Here is a 13,339-nt window from a genome sequence, read left to right on the forward strand (position 1 = left end):
GGCTCCCTGAGGGCTTGGTGAGACTAAGCCTGGGTCCCCAAGTTCTCTTCCCTGCAGAAAAACGGCTCTGAAGGCATGATAAGGTAGCTGCCTGCCTCCTGAGCTGCAGCCCCGTCCTCCAAGAGAAGCTCTCGCCGCCGGTCAAGGCGTCGTTCCTCCTTCCTCTCTTATGGAAGAAGAGAAGATGCAGAGCAGCCAATGTGTCAGGAAGTGCCATTCACGGCTGGGACTCTTTGTCACCATTTGAAATATATCTTTCCTCTTTTCTTCTGCTGCCCCTGCAGTGGGAGGGACGAAGGGTCGAGAACGGATGGGTGGGAATCATGCTTTGCACCTGCCAGGGCAGCTTTGGAGGAGCGTGTTGAGCACGTCTTTGGGTCTGCACATACGGCCAGAGCCCCGTGGGTCAGCTTTGTGCCGGGTATGAGAGGCCAGGTCTATCCGGGGAGGGTGGTTCAGTGGTCTGCCTCCAAGGTCCTGACTGCTGAGAGGCCTGCCCTGAGGTGGGCAGCTTTAACAGGGGGAGGCCACCTTCTCCTCGGTCTTGGGTGAACGTGGCCTGAGCCGTGGGATGGGGATTGTGTCCTGAGGGTGGAAGTCTGGTGGAGTTTTAAGAGTTGGGAGGGCGCTTCTCGGCGGCGAGTCGGAGCCACCCTCCGTGGAGCAAGGCCTCAGGTGGCCGTGTCCTGTGGCCGTAGGCAAGCCGGGGCGCCCGAACGTCCACGTTTGCCCCAGGCTCCCCGAAACCCTTGGCCCTCTTTGTCTCCTCGTGGAGGTGCGCGTGCAAACCTGCGCCGCCCGGCCCTCCTCGCGGGCGAAAGCGGGGGCGCACCTTCGCGGCCCCCCTCCTGCCGCGGGGAGAGAGGCGAGCCGCAGCCCAGCGCTGTTTGGTCTGGAGCCGAGAGGGGTTTGCATTGATCCATTGATTGTGCGCGCTCTGCGCCTGACCTCCCTGCTCCCGGAGAAGCCGTCTCCATGGAGACCGCGCCCGCTCCCCCAGCGCCGGATTGTAAATTCCTGCCGGCAGCGGCCCGGCAGCCTGGGGAGGGGGCCGCCGCGCCCGGGCGCGCACAGGGAGCGGCCGCCGCGCCGAGGCCCCACTGCAAAGAAAAAAGGGCACGAAAAAGGGGGTGGGGGGGAGGAGGAGGAAGAAAACGCCAAGGAGCGAGAGGAGGAGAAAGGGGGAGGAGGAGAAAGGCGAAGAAAAAGAGCCGGAGCCCGAGAGAGACGGCGAAAGAGCGAGCGGGGAAGAAAGGGAGGCCGCCAGGGCGTGTTTCTGGCGCGGCGTGTCCCCTCCCCTTTCTCAGGTCCTGGGCTCGGGCTCCGCGCGCACCGCCCGCGGCAGCTGCGTGCGGGCGAGGCGGGCATCGGGTGCGATCGGACGGAGCAGCGCCGCCGCCGCCCAGCCCAGCCCGGCTTGGGGAGGCGGGGGGCCCCCTCCGGCGCGCGCCGGGCGCCCCTGGCCTCGCCGCGCTCCGCTCGCCTCTCCCCGGCGGCCGCCCGGGAGCCCCCCCCCGGCAGCGTCGGGAGCCCCCCGCGCTCGCCGCCTGGCGCGGGCCCCGGCGGGGCGCCCCGTCCCCTCCCCCTCCGGCGCCGGGGAGGCCCGGGCGGCGCGAGCGGCCCCGACGGCGCGGCGGCGCGGCGCGGCGGCCATGGGCTCGGGGCGCGTGCCCGGGCTCTGCCTGCTGCTCCTGCTGGCCCACGCCCGCGCCGCGCAGCACCGCAGAGCGGCGCAAGGTAAGCGGGCGGCGGCGCGCGGCCACGCGCTGCGGGGCCCGAGGCCCGGGGCGGGGGCGCGCTCTCCGCGGGGCCGGGCAGGTGCTCGGGAGCCGGCGGCTGTCAGGACCCGGCCTCGGGCCCCGGGGCGGATATCTGGGTGGCGTGGGTGAGTGAGAAGTTTTGGCGGGGCGGTGGGCAAGAGTGGCCAGTGCCCCTCGGAATCCTGCCTGGCTTCGCCGCCAGCAGTGCGGGGCTCTTGGAAAGACTCCTTTTCCTGCAAAGTACGAGAGAATCTTCCCTTAAACACTGCCGGGAGCTCCGGCGGTGGCCTGGAGACACCGAGGGAACGAAAACTTTTCAGCCATGCTATGTCTTTCTTCCCCTCACCCCCAGTCCTTAGGCAAAGTTAGAAATTTCGAGGTTGCAGCAGACCTATTCGCGGAAAAATGTTAAAGAAAAATAGGCTCTTTTAGAGAAAAACCAACTCGTCTCTCACGGGATGGTAGGGGGCCTGAAAAAGAGAAGAAAAATTTCTGACTCGGGTCCTGGGCAAGAATGTTGCGTTTCTGCCTCTTTGGGGGGAAATCTCTTTCGTCTTGCATGGTTTTCATTTCTTATCATAATATTTATTTATTAAGGCCTTGGGTTTCCAATTCCATTTAAATCCAGGTCAGAATTGCATTAAAATAACAAAGTAAAATTCCAGGCCCGGGGAACTCTGACAGATCCCTCTAGGAATTAGAGAGCGAGCCGGAGAGGGAGGCCCTCCTGCCCCCGTCGCTGACCCTGGGCTCATCGCCTGGCCAGTCCCGGGGCTGAGCAGTTCCGTCCCCTCTGCTAGCAGAAACCAGGCTGGTCTCTGGGCAGCCTCCCCTCCCCCGTGACCTCCTGCGCACCCCTCCCCCCATGGCATCCTCACCGATGAAAAGATTTATGTGGACCAAAAAGAAAATTCTTCCTGGCAGGGCTTTGCCCGGGAGGATAGGATTCTGCCTATTGTCCAGGGGCCCCCGGAGCCAAGCTGGGGTGAGGAGGTGACTGGGCCAGAAAGGAAAGTTGAACTTGGGAGTTGGGGAAGCCGGAGTGTCTGGCAGTGAGGTCACTGCGTCCTGGGGTCCGAGCACTGGGCTCTTAGGCTTCTCTGTGTACGCTCTGTCAAAAGGAAGGTGCTAGATGGATGCTGCTCTCCTCCGGCCAAACACTGCCTCTTCAACTCAGCCCTCTCCCCCAACCTGTCCATTTACAGAGCTGGAACCCTAGGTCCCCTCAGCTGTCAGAGATCAGACCCCGCCGCCAAACTGCCTCTTTTGGTTCCAGACAGCCCACCACCACTGCCATCCCCAGCCTGGGAGCAGCCCCTCTCCTCGCTGTGAACTTGCTGGTGTTTTCATAAACAAAGCTGGCTTTTGTAGTGCGTGCTGACTTACTCATAACATGGAATTAGCCGGGGAGTTTAGTCTGAGGGACGGAACAGATTTCAGGCAGTAATCTAGAGACAAGATAAGGGCCTCTTTCAAGTTGGAGCCAGCGTCTCTGACGGCCTAGTGAGGCCGGGGGCTGGGGGCAGAGGGCGGAGCAGGCAGTGTGTTCAAGGAGGCAGATGGAGACCCCTTGAAGGCACAGGTGCCATCAAGCCAAGGCTCTCAGGCCTGTGAGACTGGCTCATTGTTCAGGGATGGAAGGACTCAGAATCCCTCCAAAGTACTCCAGGGCTCTCCCATTCACTGGGCACCCTGCTAAGTGCTGCGGAAAATGCAGTAGAGGGTGGAGGCCCCTGCTCTCCAGGAGCTTACAGACTGGTGGTTTTGTCCATTTCTTATCTCATTCACGGGCCAACATTGGCTCAGAATGGACTGCGGGTCGCTTGGCGTCCTCTCTCCTTTTGATCCCTGAGTCAAGCATGGCACAGGCTTGATTCCCCTCATTGCAGCGACCTCTGACCCTGCTGTTCAGGAAATTTAGAAGCCGGGTCTGTAAGGGATTGCCCAATGGCAGGTGGGCTGGGTTAGAGGATGTTTCTGGACCTAACTCCGCAGGCAGATGCTTCAGGAAGGACAAGTACCGACCTGCAGGGCAGCCTTATAGCCTCAGCCGTGCACAGAGTGCTGCGGGCATCCAGGAGGACTCCCTTGTCCTCCAGTCTATCTCCCAGGTAGCACCAGTGGCAGAAAATGTGCCTTTAATGCCACATCCTTTGAAATGGAGCTCTTCATGTGTAAAATGCCGATGCCCTTGGCAAGGATCCTGCAAGGAATTACGGTTACTCTTGTGGCTATCTGGGTCTCTGTCGCGTATCTTCGGAGATTCCCACATCAGGAGAATCCAATTGGGGATGTGGGGGTAAGGGTAAAGGTGTGTGCACGGTTCACCACTATCCTCCACGCGTGACGTAGCTGCTCAGTGTGAAAAGAGACGTCGTCGTGCCTGTGAGAACCGTGTGTGGATGAATGAGTGTGTAGCTTGTGACTGGGAGTGAGAGGGCACGTGGTTTTGACTGTTTTTCAAGTATCTGTCTGTGTATTTTAAAGTAGACAGACTGGATAACCAAGGTAATTGTTAACTTAAAAGCCATGTGCTTTTTTTTTTTTTCCGGGGGTGGGGGGGCGATGACTAGGGGTGGCAGCGGTTAAAAAGACCTAATCCTTAGGGCTCAGGTTACAAGCTGAATGAAAAGGTCTCCCAGCCTCCCGGGAAACTCGTCCCCCCGGGGCGGGCCCGGGTAGAGCGGGCCTGGTCCTTTAGTTTACCTGGTTGTTTTCTCCCCTTGCTAGCGCTAGTTCCGATAAAGTCTTGCCCTTAGAGTTTCCAAATAGCACCACGCCTGGGACGTGGCTTTCATCTGGCAGCAAACAGTGTCTCTCTGTCTCGGTGCGTCTCTCGGGGTCTCTGTCTGGGTGGACGCGTCTCTCTCTCTCCCCTGCTCCTCTCTCTTCCTCTTTAATGTGGCTGTTTCCTCTCCCCTCCCCCGCCGCACGGCTTCCCTGGGCTCCTGTGGCCAGCTCTTACACAGAGGGGACTGTTCCTTCTAGCCCCTCCCTCCAAAATATGAAATGAAAACCATAACCATGTCCGCGGGTGAGGGTGGCCCCGTGGGCAGCCGGCTACTGCCTGTGCCCCGTCCAAGCCACACTGGAGAGGGAGAGTCACCCAGTCTCAGAGCCTGATCGTCCATCGGTTCCCTCCGCCCCCATCCCCATTTTTCAGAACGGGTGGAGACAGGGTGGACTGCTTAGAAATTCCTCAGGAATCCCTTTGACCTTTTCTTCTCTCAATGACATGACTCCCGGGGGTGGGGGAAAGCCTGCGGTGGGAGGAGTACAGAAACTTTTTCCTGTTTTCCACCCCCTACCCTCTACTCCTTGAGTTTCTGCAGGATGGAATAAAGAAAGCGCACTAGAAGATCCTGGGCAAGGACTGGGGAGGCCAGCATTACTGCAGGCAGAGAAAGAAGAAAGCTCAGCACCCCCCAAAGGAGACTGGTTTTTGAAGCGTCAGGAATCTGAGAGCTTGAGAACCGGTTTGAGATGTGAGCGGCCGGGACCTGTTATAAAAAGAGACTGCCCTGGGTGTGAGTTTGGGAATGTGAGGTGTGCATTCACCGGGGCGTGTAAGCGTGCATGTGCATGACTTGGTGTGAGTGTGTGTGTGCGCGTGTGTACAGTGCTCCGGGGAGAGGGAGGAGGAAGCGAGGCAATATGCGTTTTGTTTGAGTTGGAGAAGCGGAGAAGTGCAATGGCTCGTTCCAGTGCCTTGAACCGAGGCGGGGGGAAACCGACGGCTTCAGCCCCTTTGGGGAGGATGTGGCTGGAGGAGCTTGCTACCTGAACCCACCCCAGGCCCTGCCCCGAGGCTGGTCCCCGTGTGTCGGGCCTCCTTGGACGTCCTGTATCCCCAGCACATGACCGCTCCTAAGAAAGAGTCCCTGTCAGGGCTGGAAACTGCAGAGCAGCTCTGAGGCTGGCAGTGCCCACAAGAGGCCCAGACTTGGGGACGGCTTCTCTGGACTCAGTGAGAAGACAGGAGCCTGGAAACGGGGAAGGTGACTGCTGGCCTTTGTGGGAGAGACGAAACAATGGCCAGCCCAGGGATGTCTGGAGGATCCAGGCGCTGGTCACCTGGGCTCAGAGCGGTCACGGACCTTCTTTCCCCTTCGGGCCCTCTGTCACCAGATTGGCTGCTGGCCTCCTCCCACGCCCACTCCCAGCTCCAAATGGCATGCACGGGAGGCGGCTGCAGAGCCCGTGGGTTTAAGTAAATGGGGAAGCCTGGGGATGGGGGCCTCTAAGAAACTATCGAAATTCTCTTCCTCACTGGTAGAGCGGAAGGGAGGACCTGTCGAGTCCCTTTCAGCTCCGAGATTCTGCACAGCTCACCGCAGTCCTTCCTGCAGCAGACCCTGGAAAGCTGCAGTCCTGCAAGTTTACCCGCCCTGGCCCTCTCCTCTCCAGGCCCTGCTCCACTTTCCCCTGCCCGAGTCTGTTTTGTGGCTGCTCTTCCCAGTTTGCCCAGTTTGCCGGGGCCCCAATTACCTGATAGTTCTCACTGCGCCCTAACGTGAGGCACGTCCCCCCCGTGACAGCAGCCCTGACCGTGTGTGTGTGTGTGTGTGTGTGTGTGTGTGTGTGTGTGTGTGTGTATCCAGTGAAGCTGGGGCGCGGAGCTGAGCTCATGTTCTGGAACTGAGCACGATCTGGCTGGCCCGGGCCCAGTCCTTGGTCCCACATCCTACGTTCAGCTCCAAGACTTGCCCTCTATGTTTGGCCCCCACCTAGACATCTCCCTCTTCTGACCAAGGCATGGTTTGGGATTTGTTTGTTTTTTGTTTTTGACGACGTACTTAGGATTGAACCCGGGACCTTGTGGGAAGCAGGCACCCAACCACCGAGCTACACCCGCTCTTCCAAGGCGCTGTTTGGTAGTTTGCATTTGGATGCTGCAATGTGGCCTTCCAAATAGGCGAGGACCCCTGATAGGGCACGGCGGCCTCCCTCTTCCCTGTGGTGTTCCCTGGGGCTGTCCCCATAGGCTAGAGACAGCTGTGGGGCCGGGACCTCAGAGCACCAGGCCAGGGGCTCTCTGGGACTGGTCACTGACAGTGACAAGTTGAAAGACCACGGCAGGAACCGCTGGCTGGAGGGAAGATCAAGGATAAAGAAACAGGGCCCCAGAATTCCTGAGTGCAGGTGCAGTGTCGGGGGGTGTGGGCATTGGGAGGGGGGCTGGGAGAAGCGGGAGGCTTCAACGGTGGACCCTGGGGAGCAGGTTTACAGAGAGGACGTTTTTACAAGTTTCTAATTATATTTATTTGGAGTTTTCCTCTGGTGGTTTGAAGCTGTTAACAGCAGGAACCTGTATCCCTAGTGTTTGTTTTTGTTTCTAACCAGCTGCTTGGCCCCAGCATAGTGAATCCAAGGGCAGGCGACACCTGCCCACGGCCGCACCGCCCACCCCTCCCTTCCTGCAACCCCGACTATCCACCACCGCCCTCCCTCCTGCCCACGCCTCAGCCCGCTCCTCCCTGCTGCTATGCCCAGAGCCCCAGGGCATCCTCACGGCTACTGTCCATTTCCTCCCAGGAACGGCCCACGTTTCACTTCAGTTCCATCCCATGCTCACTGTCGGATGCTTGCTGCATGCCCAGCAAAGTGGGAGGTGGCACAACGATGCCGACAGCGCGGCTCCCTGCCTCGAGTGCTTGTGAAGGAGCGCGTGGAAAGAGAGCTCTGCACTGAGGGAAGGCCTGGGGCCTGAGGCTACACTAGCTGGTGGCTTTTGCCTTAGATACCCTCTTTGGGCTTCAGTTTCCTCATCCATATAATGAGAGACGGAAGTGTTTGAGGACCAAATGAAACACATGAAAGAACTTTGTGCACTTAATGGAATTATACAAATCTGATGTCATTTGTTTATGCTGTTATTTTTTCAATCAGCTTGGAGAGATCAGACTAATAACCAGGAAACTGGAGTCTGAAATTGATCGGGGTCCCCTGATGGGAGATGTGGCTCTCAGCCCCCCTTCCTTCCAAATCTCCAGGCGCCAGCCGCTCTTCCTGGCTGCTCGGTTGAGCAGACTAAGCTTGTGTGAGAGGGAAGGGGCCCTATTAAAAAAGAAGTACTCGCCCCCCTCTCCTGGGGGCTGAGTCATCTGCGAGGTTTCCTAGACTCACTCGCTGAGCTTTTCCACCCCTGCCCAGGCCTTGCCCAGGTTAAGATTGGGCCCAGACCCCAGCCCAGGCCCAGACTATGAAGACGGTCATTTTGATCTGGAGCTGGGGGTACCTATGTGCGTGCTGCAGGCTAGGACAGCATGGCCAGAGCCTGGCTGGTGCTATCTGGATGTGGCAGGATGTGGGAGGCAGCGTGGGGAAAGGAGGAGGGAACAGACCAGGAGCAGCAAGGGAATGCTAGTGGCCCAGTGCCCAGGCACCAGGGGTGTGAGCATTGAGGCTGGGGGACATCTACCTGGGGGGCTGCCGTGGCTGCGCCCCGTGATGACTAAAGACCCTGAAGCCTACGAGGCACTGGTCCTGGTCTCTTCTGGCCCCAGCACTCACCAAACCGGTGCCTGTAAGCAGCCGTCTAACCTTCTCTGAACTTCTCTCTTTACCCCTTAACTGCCCCTCTACCCAGAAAAGTTGTGGGGTCACAGGAGAGTGAATAAGTGAATTTTTCTTTCAGCGGCATTGCCATTGAAAGGGACCTCACATACTCATCCACCAACCCATCCATCCACCCACCCAGCTAACAAATATTTACTGATATTTGTTACTAATATTCAGTGTATCATTAGTCTGCCTTGTTCAGTGGTGAATCTCCAGCACCTAGCACAGTGCTTGGCATGTTATAGGTGCTCAATAAATATTATCGAATGGTTGCATAAATATGCTTAACTCTATTTTAGTTGTTATATGTGTTTCAAAGATTAATAAGCCATGGCCTCAAGGAGCTTACAGCTTCATTATGAAAATAACACACATACACTAAAACTTAAATAATGACAAAGGTAGCAATAAAAGAAGTACCACAAAATAGGGATTGGCCAGGTGACCAGAACACCTGATAGTCAAAACCATAGGAGTTAAGAGAGAGATTAGAGAGGCTGGAGCAGGCACAGCCAGCTTTGCAGCGGTGGCACCTGAACTGGCTTCTCAAAATGAGTGTGATTCGAATGCACGTACGGAGAGGGAAATAGGGGGGTGAGGATGACACGTCATACAGCCCGGGCTAGACCGACAAGGGCAAGAAGGATGTGGCAGCACATTAGGAATGGGCGCCCATTAGGAGACTGTGGCCTTCTCACTGGGCCCACAGCGTTCACTCACTGCCTCCTCCACTCCCAATTCTGGCTGTGATATTGTAGAAGGTGAGGGGTGTCTGCCTTACCACAGCCTGCACTCCTCCTCATTTCCACTTATTATTCTGGAGCTGGACCTGGGCAAAATTGTGAAGTAGAGGACGTGTTTCCTTAAGAATCCTCCTGTTTCTCTTTTGACGTGCAGCTTCCATTCCAGAAGTGAGTTTTAGGATCCACTATGTTATAATAATATGCTCTTTCTGGTTTGCCCTCCGACCCCAGCCCATTCTTTTTCCATACATTTAGAAGAATTTATGGTATGCTCTGCTAGGCGCCGAAGCAAATCCAGAAGAAATGTCAGATGGTGCTGGGAAAGCTGCTGCATTTACTGAACTTGTACCTATAGTGCCAGAAGAGGGTGAGGCAGGGACATCTCGGCTCATCTGAGTTATCTCTGTGGCTGCCACTCTCCCCGCTTCAGCTTCTGTTCCAGGCCAGTGCCCAGCGTGGGAGGTCTCCATAGCCTTCACAGGGGATTGCAGAGGGAAGCTTTTTGGTTCCCAATTGGCCTCTCCCCCACTTCACCTCCATCCTTGAGTGCTTCTGATCATGGGTAGAAGAGGCATGATCAGGGATGTGTCTCCTGGAAATTCTCACCGCAGGCTCCACTCCCCTGGTGCTGCATTTCCCCACACTAAATCTGAGCTGGGTTCTGGAAGACTGGAGGGTGTGAAAGGGGAGGTGTCCAGAAAGGATACTGTGGGAAAAGTGAGCAAGAAGGACTAATAATAGTTCACCTTTATTAAGCATTTACTGGATGCCTACCCTGTGGAGGTCAGTGCCTGATGAGGATTAATGGCAACCCCATGGTGAAGTGCTATTACGATTACCATTTACAGAGGACAGAACAGGCAAGTTCAGAGGCCGGCGGGGACCATACAGCCCCAGGTGAAACTGGCATTTGAACTGACACAGTGTCACCCCAGAACCCCTTCTCTAAATCACTCTTCCTAACCTGGGCCAAGAGTTTACACACGCTACCTGAGTTAGGGAAGAGAGCAGCACCAGCCTCCTTCTGGAGATCCTTGATTCTGGGAGGAACCTGGACGTTCAAAATTTTAAAAAGTTCCCCAAGGAAGTTCAGTGTGCAGCCAGTGCAAGAACCACTGGTCTAAACCAATCCTTGCCTAAGAGCATCCATTGGATTGTCAGCGTGGCTCCATCTGTGCCTTACGAGAACAAGCTAAAGCAAGACTAAGTCCGTGGGTGTTGAAGGGACCCCCGGCAAGGAGAAGCTCAGGGTGGGCAGGTGTGATGGGAGGGACCTCTGGAAGAGTGAACTGGCAAAAGGAGGAGATGCTGGATATACTCTGGGGCCCTACCTCACGGCTGTGCTCTAGGCCAGTACTGTTTTGAAAGATTCCGTACAAGCAGTTGAAGGGTCCGTTCCCCAGCAAGTGCCTAGCCAAGTGAAGAAAGCTGAATGTGCTGTGAGGAAAGGACTTTAAAGCATTTGCAGAGCAATTCAGCAATAGCTGCAAAAGAATAAGACAAACTGAGTCCCTTAGAACCAGGAACTCACCAGCAACAGGGCTCACCAGGAAGAGCTTTTAAGAAGACAGTTTTGGGCCAGTTTTGGCAAGTTAGGCACAGTGTGGCTGGAAGAGACAAGTGAGGCGTGCATCACAAAAGTAAAGAAGAAGTGTGAAAATGCCCAGAAAGGAGTAGGAGAATGATTAGGAGTTGTGGAGGAATTAGGGAGGAGATAAAGTTGTCCAGAGCAGAGACTCGGCTGGCGAGAGAGAAGCAATATGAGCAGGGAAACTGAGGAAGAGGGGTGAGGTGGCGGGAAAGCTCAGCTGCTGGAGGGATCTAAAGGCTCTGCTAGGACGCCTGGGTTTGCTTTGCTCAGCACCAGGGTCCATTCTAGCACTGGGTGAGTATGGGCAGAGCTGCGCCTTGGGGCTAGGAGTGGGAGGCAAAGGAAGGATCGGGACCTTGGCCTGACGAAGCACCAGCTGATTTGGAGACAGGCACGTGGCTCTGAGATGGCCCCAGAAGAGGGGCTTCCAGATGAGTTACCCTCATGGCTGTCGGGGAAGGGAGGGAGAGTGTCAAGGACCAGAAGACAGTTCAAAGCAGAATGAACATGTTGAATGCTAGTCACTGGGAATGTCCAAGTTCAGAAAGAGAAGGCCTGCCTCTCAGACTCAAGGGTTACTACAGGCACACATGGTTAGGGATACAATAGAACAAATAAGACTAAGCCTTAAGTCATTGAAAGATTGGAATTAGTAAAAAAAAAAAAAAAATTCCTTTTCCTTTCACGGAGGGCACGTGTGAAATGTGGAAACAGAGCAGCACTTGGGCCTCCAGGTGCCCTGTCTTTTTTCATACTTTTAACCACATTTGAAATTTCCCTTTTCCTCCTCTGACTGTCAACCTTATCCAGCCTCCAAGCTTGACTCTCACTCCTCAGGAAGTTGATTTGACACATCCAGAAGCAGGGAGAGCCCTTATTCAGAACTCCCGAAGCAGGGCTGCCCATTAGAACGTCCTGTGATGTTGTATCTGCACTGTCTGCTATGGTAGCCACTAGCCCCGTGTGGCTGTTTAGCTCTCGACATGTGGCTAGTGCAAATGAGGAAACGAATTTTAAATTTAAATAGCCACGTGTTGCTGCCATATTAGGTAGGACAGTTCCAGAACATCTGTTTTCTGAATCATTGATTTAATACTTATCATCTCAGGCTTCCATATATTAGGTACCTACTGTATACCGAGCGCATTATGTACTTCACACAAATAATCTCTCTGATTGCTCACAGCTCCTTGTGAGGAAGTATGATTGTACTCATTTTAAAGGAGAGGAAATGGAGAATCCGAAGCCTTCCTAGAGGGTGGTAGAGCTGGATTTGAATCTGGGACTGACTGGCTCCAGGGTTTATGGTCTTTCTATGGTAGTTCATTTCTTTGTACCGTTTTCTTTCCATCAATTGGAAACTGATTCTACACTCTGTCTCCTGGCACTTACAGAGGCCTCTCTTGTCCACTCCTATGAACTAGTCTTCCGTCCTCCCTCTTCTCTGTTCCCTCACTTTGGGATGACCTCCCAGAGTGGGCCAGCAGGCGGGCCACGACTGTCTGCAGGGTGTGCGTGCAATAGGGAGTGTGGACAGAAGGACCCAGCCCCTAGCGTCACCGGGCATGGCGGGCTGCTGCAGGGGAGAAGAGGACTGGAAGGACAGTGCAGAGCTGAAAACAGCCCAGTAGATGTGAAGCAGGGTGTTTGGGGCCTTTCTTCTAAATTTCAGTGTTCCTCTTAGCCCCAGGAAGCTTCAGCCCTACTCCCTAAGTATTTCTTGAAATATGAAAGCAGGGGACAGTGAACTGTTTGAATCAGGGGTTCATAACCTTTTTTATTCCGCAGACCCCTTTGCCAGTCAGGTGAAAACCACGGACCCCCTTTCTCAGAGTGTAGCAGCAGATAGTTTTATGACACTCAACTAGCATCGGGTCTAACAACTACTGTAATTTCAAGTTGTGGATGAGTGTAAGTGATTTTTCGAGATATGCAACTGTAATGTGAAATGAATGAATACGACTGTAATTTATTGCATACGTTCCTAAGTGAAGGAAATGCTAGACTTCAGTTAGAGGTCAGAAAATAAAGAGGAGTTGATTTTTTCCAATTCAAGCTCATGGGCCCCCTGAAACCGTTCCGCGGACTCCTGGTTAAGAATGCCGGGTTTAAAGCTGGGCCTCGTGGGCATCTGTAAGTCGGGGCGGTTACTCATCCATTCATTCAGTAAAAAGTGCGTAAAGCATCCTGAGAATTTCAATTCAGTAGGCCTGCGATAAGGCCTGCGCATCTTTTTGACAAAACCCATTTAACCCTCTGAGCCATAGATCACACTTGGAAATCAGACTGTCTCTATTTCAAATCTTCTCTCCTCCTCGCAGGGTGCTATTTACATACTGTCTTGGGTTTTCCAGTTCACAGCTAACAGTAATCTCTTCCTCCTCTGATCTTCCCTTAAACAGTGGTTTCTCAACGCTGGCTACACATTAGAATCACCTGGGGACCTTTAGAACATACTGATGGCTAGCCCCTGCCCCCTCCCCACCACTCCACCCCACCCCCACCAGGCCAGTGGACCAGAATCTCTGGGGGTGAAGCTTGGGCTTCCGTCTCCTAGGGGAGTCAGGCAGGCAGGGTTGAGGATCCCCCCCACACACACACCATCTAACGTCTTCATGACACTCACCACATCCCGCTTCCTGTTGCTTATTCTCCTTCTGCCTGAGTTGGCATCATCTTTGAGT

General features: G+C 55.1%; 1 protein-coding gene across 3 annotated transcripts in view; it reads left to right on the plus strand.

The window, feature by feature from the left end:
• The first annotated feature begins 1,633 nt into the window (after positions 1-1,633).
• SCUBE3 (signal peptide, CUB domain and EGF like domain containing 3) overlaps positions 1,634-13,339 on the plus strand; it is a 32,564-nt gene continuing 20,858 nt past the window's right edge. For 2 of the 3 annotated variants that reach the window (XM_023584373.3, XM_023584374.3), the window contains exon 1: positions 1,653-1,737. In XM_023584373.3, coding sequence (XP_023440141.2) covers positions 1,653-1,737 — 85 coding nt within the window. Of the gene's footprint in view, positions 1,738-13,339 lie in introns of all 3 variants that reach the window. The other variant, XM_058306607.2, reaches the window with a different exon arrangement.

The sequence above is a fragment of the Dasypus novemcinctus genome, chromosome 11 (assembly GCF_030445035.2).
Source record: "Dasypus novemcinctus isolate mDasNov1 chromosome 11, mDasNov1.1.hap2, whole genome shotgun sequence".
NCBI classification, from domain to species: Eukaryota; Metazoa; Chordata; class Mammalia; order Cingulata; family Dasypodidae; genus Dasypus; species Dasypus novemcinctus.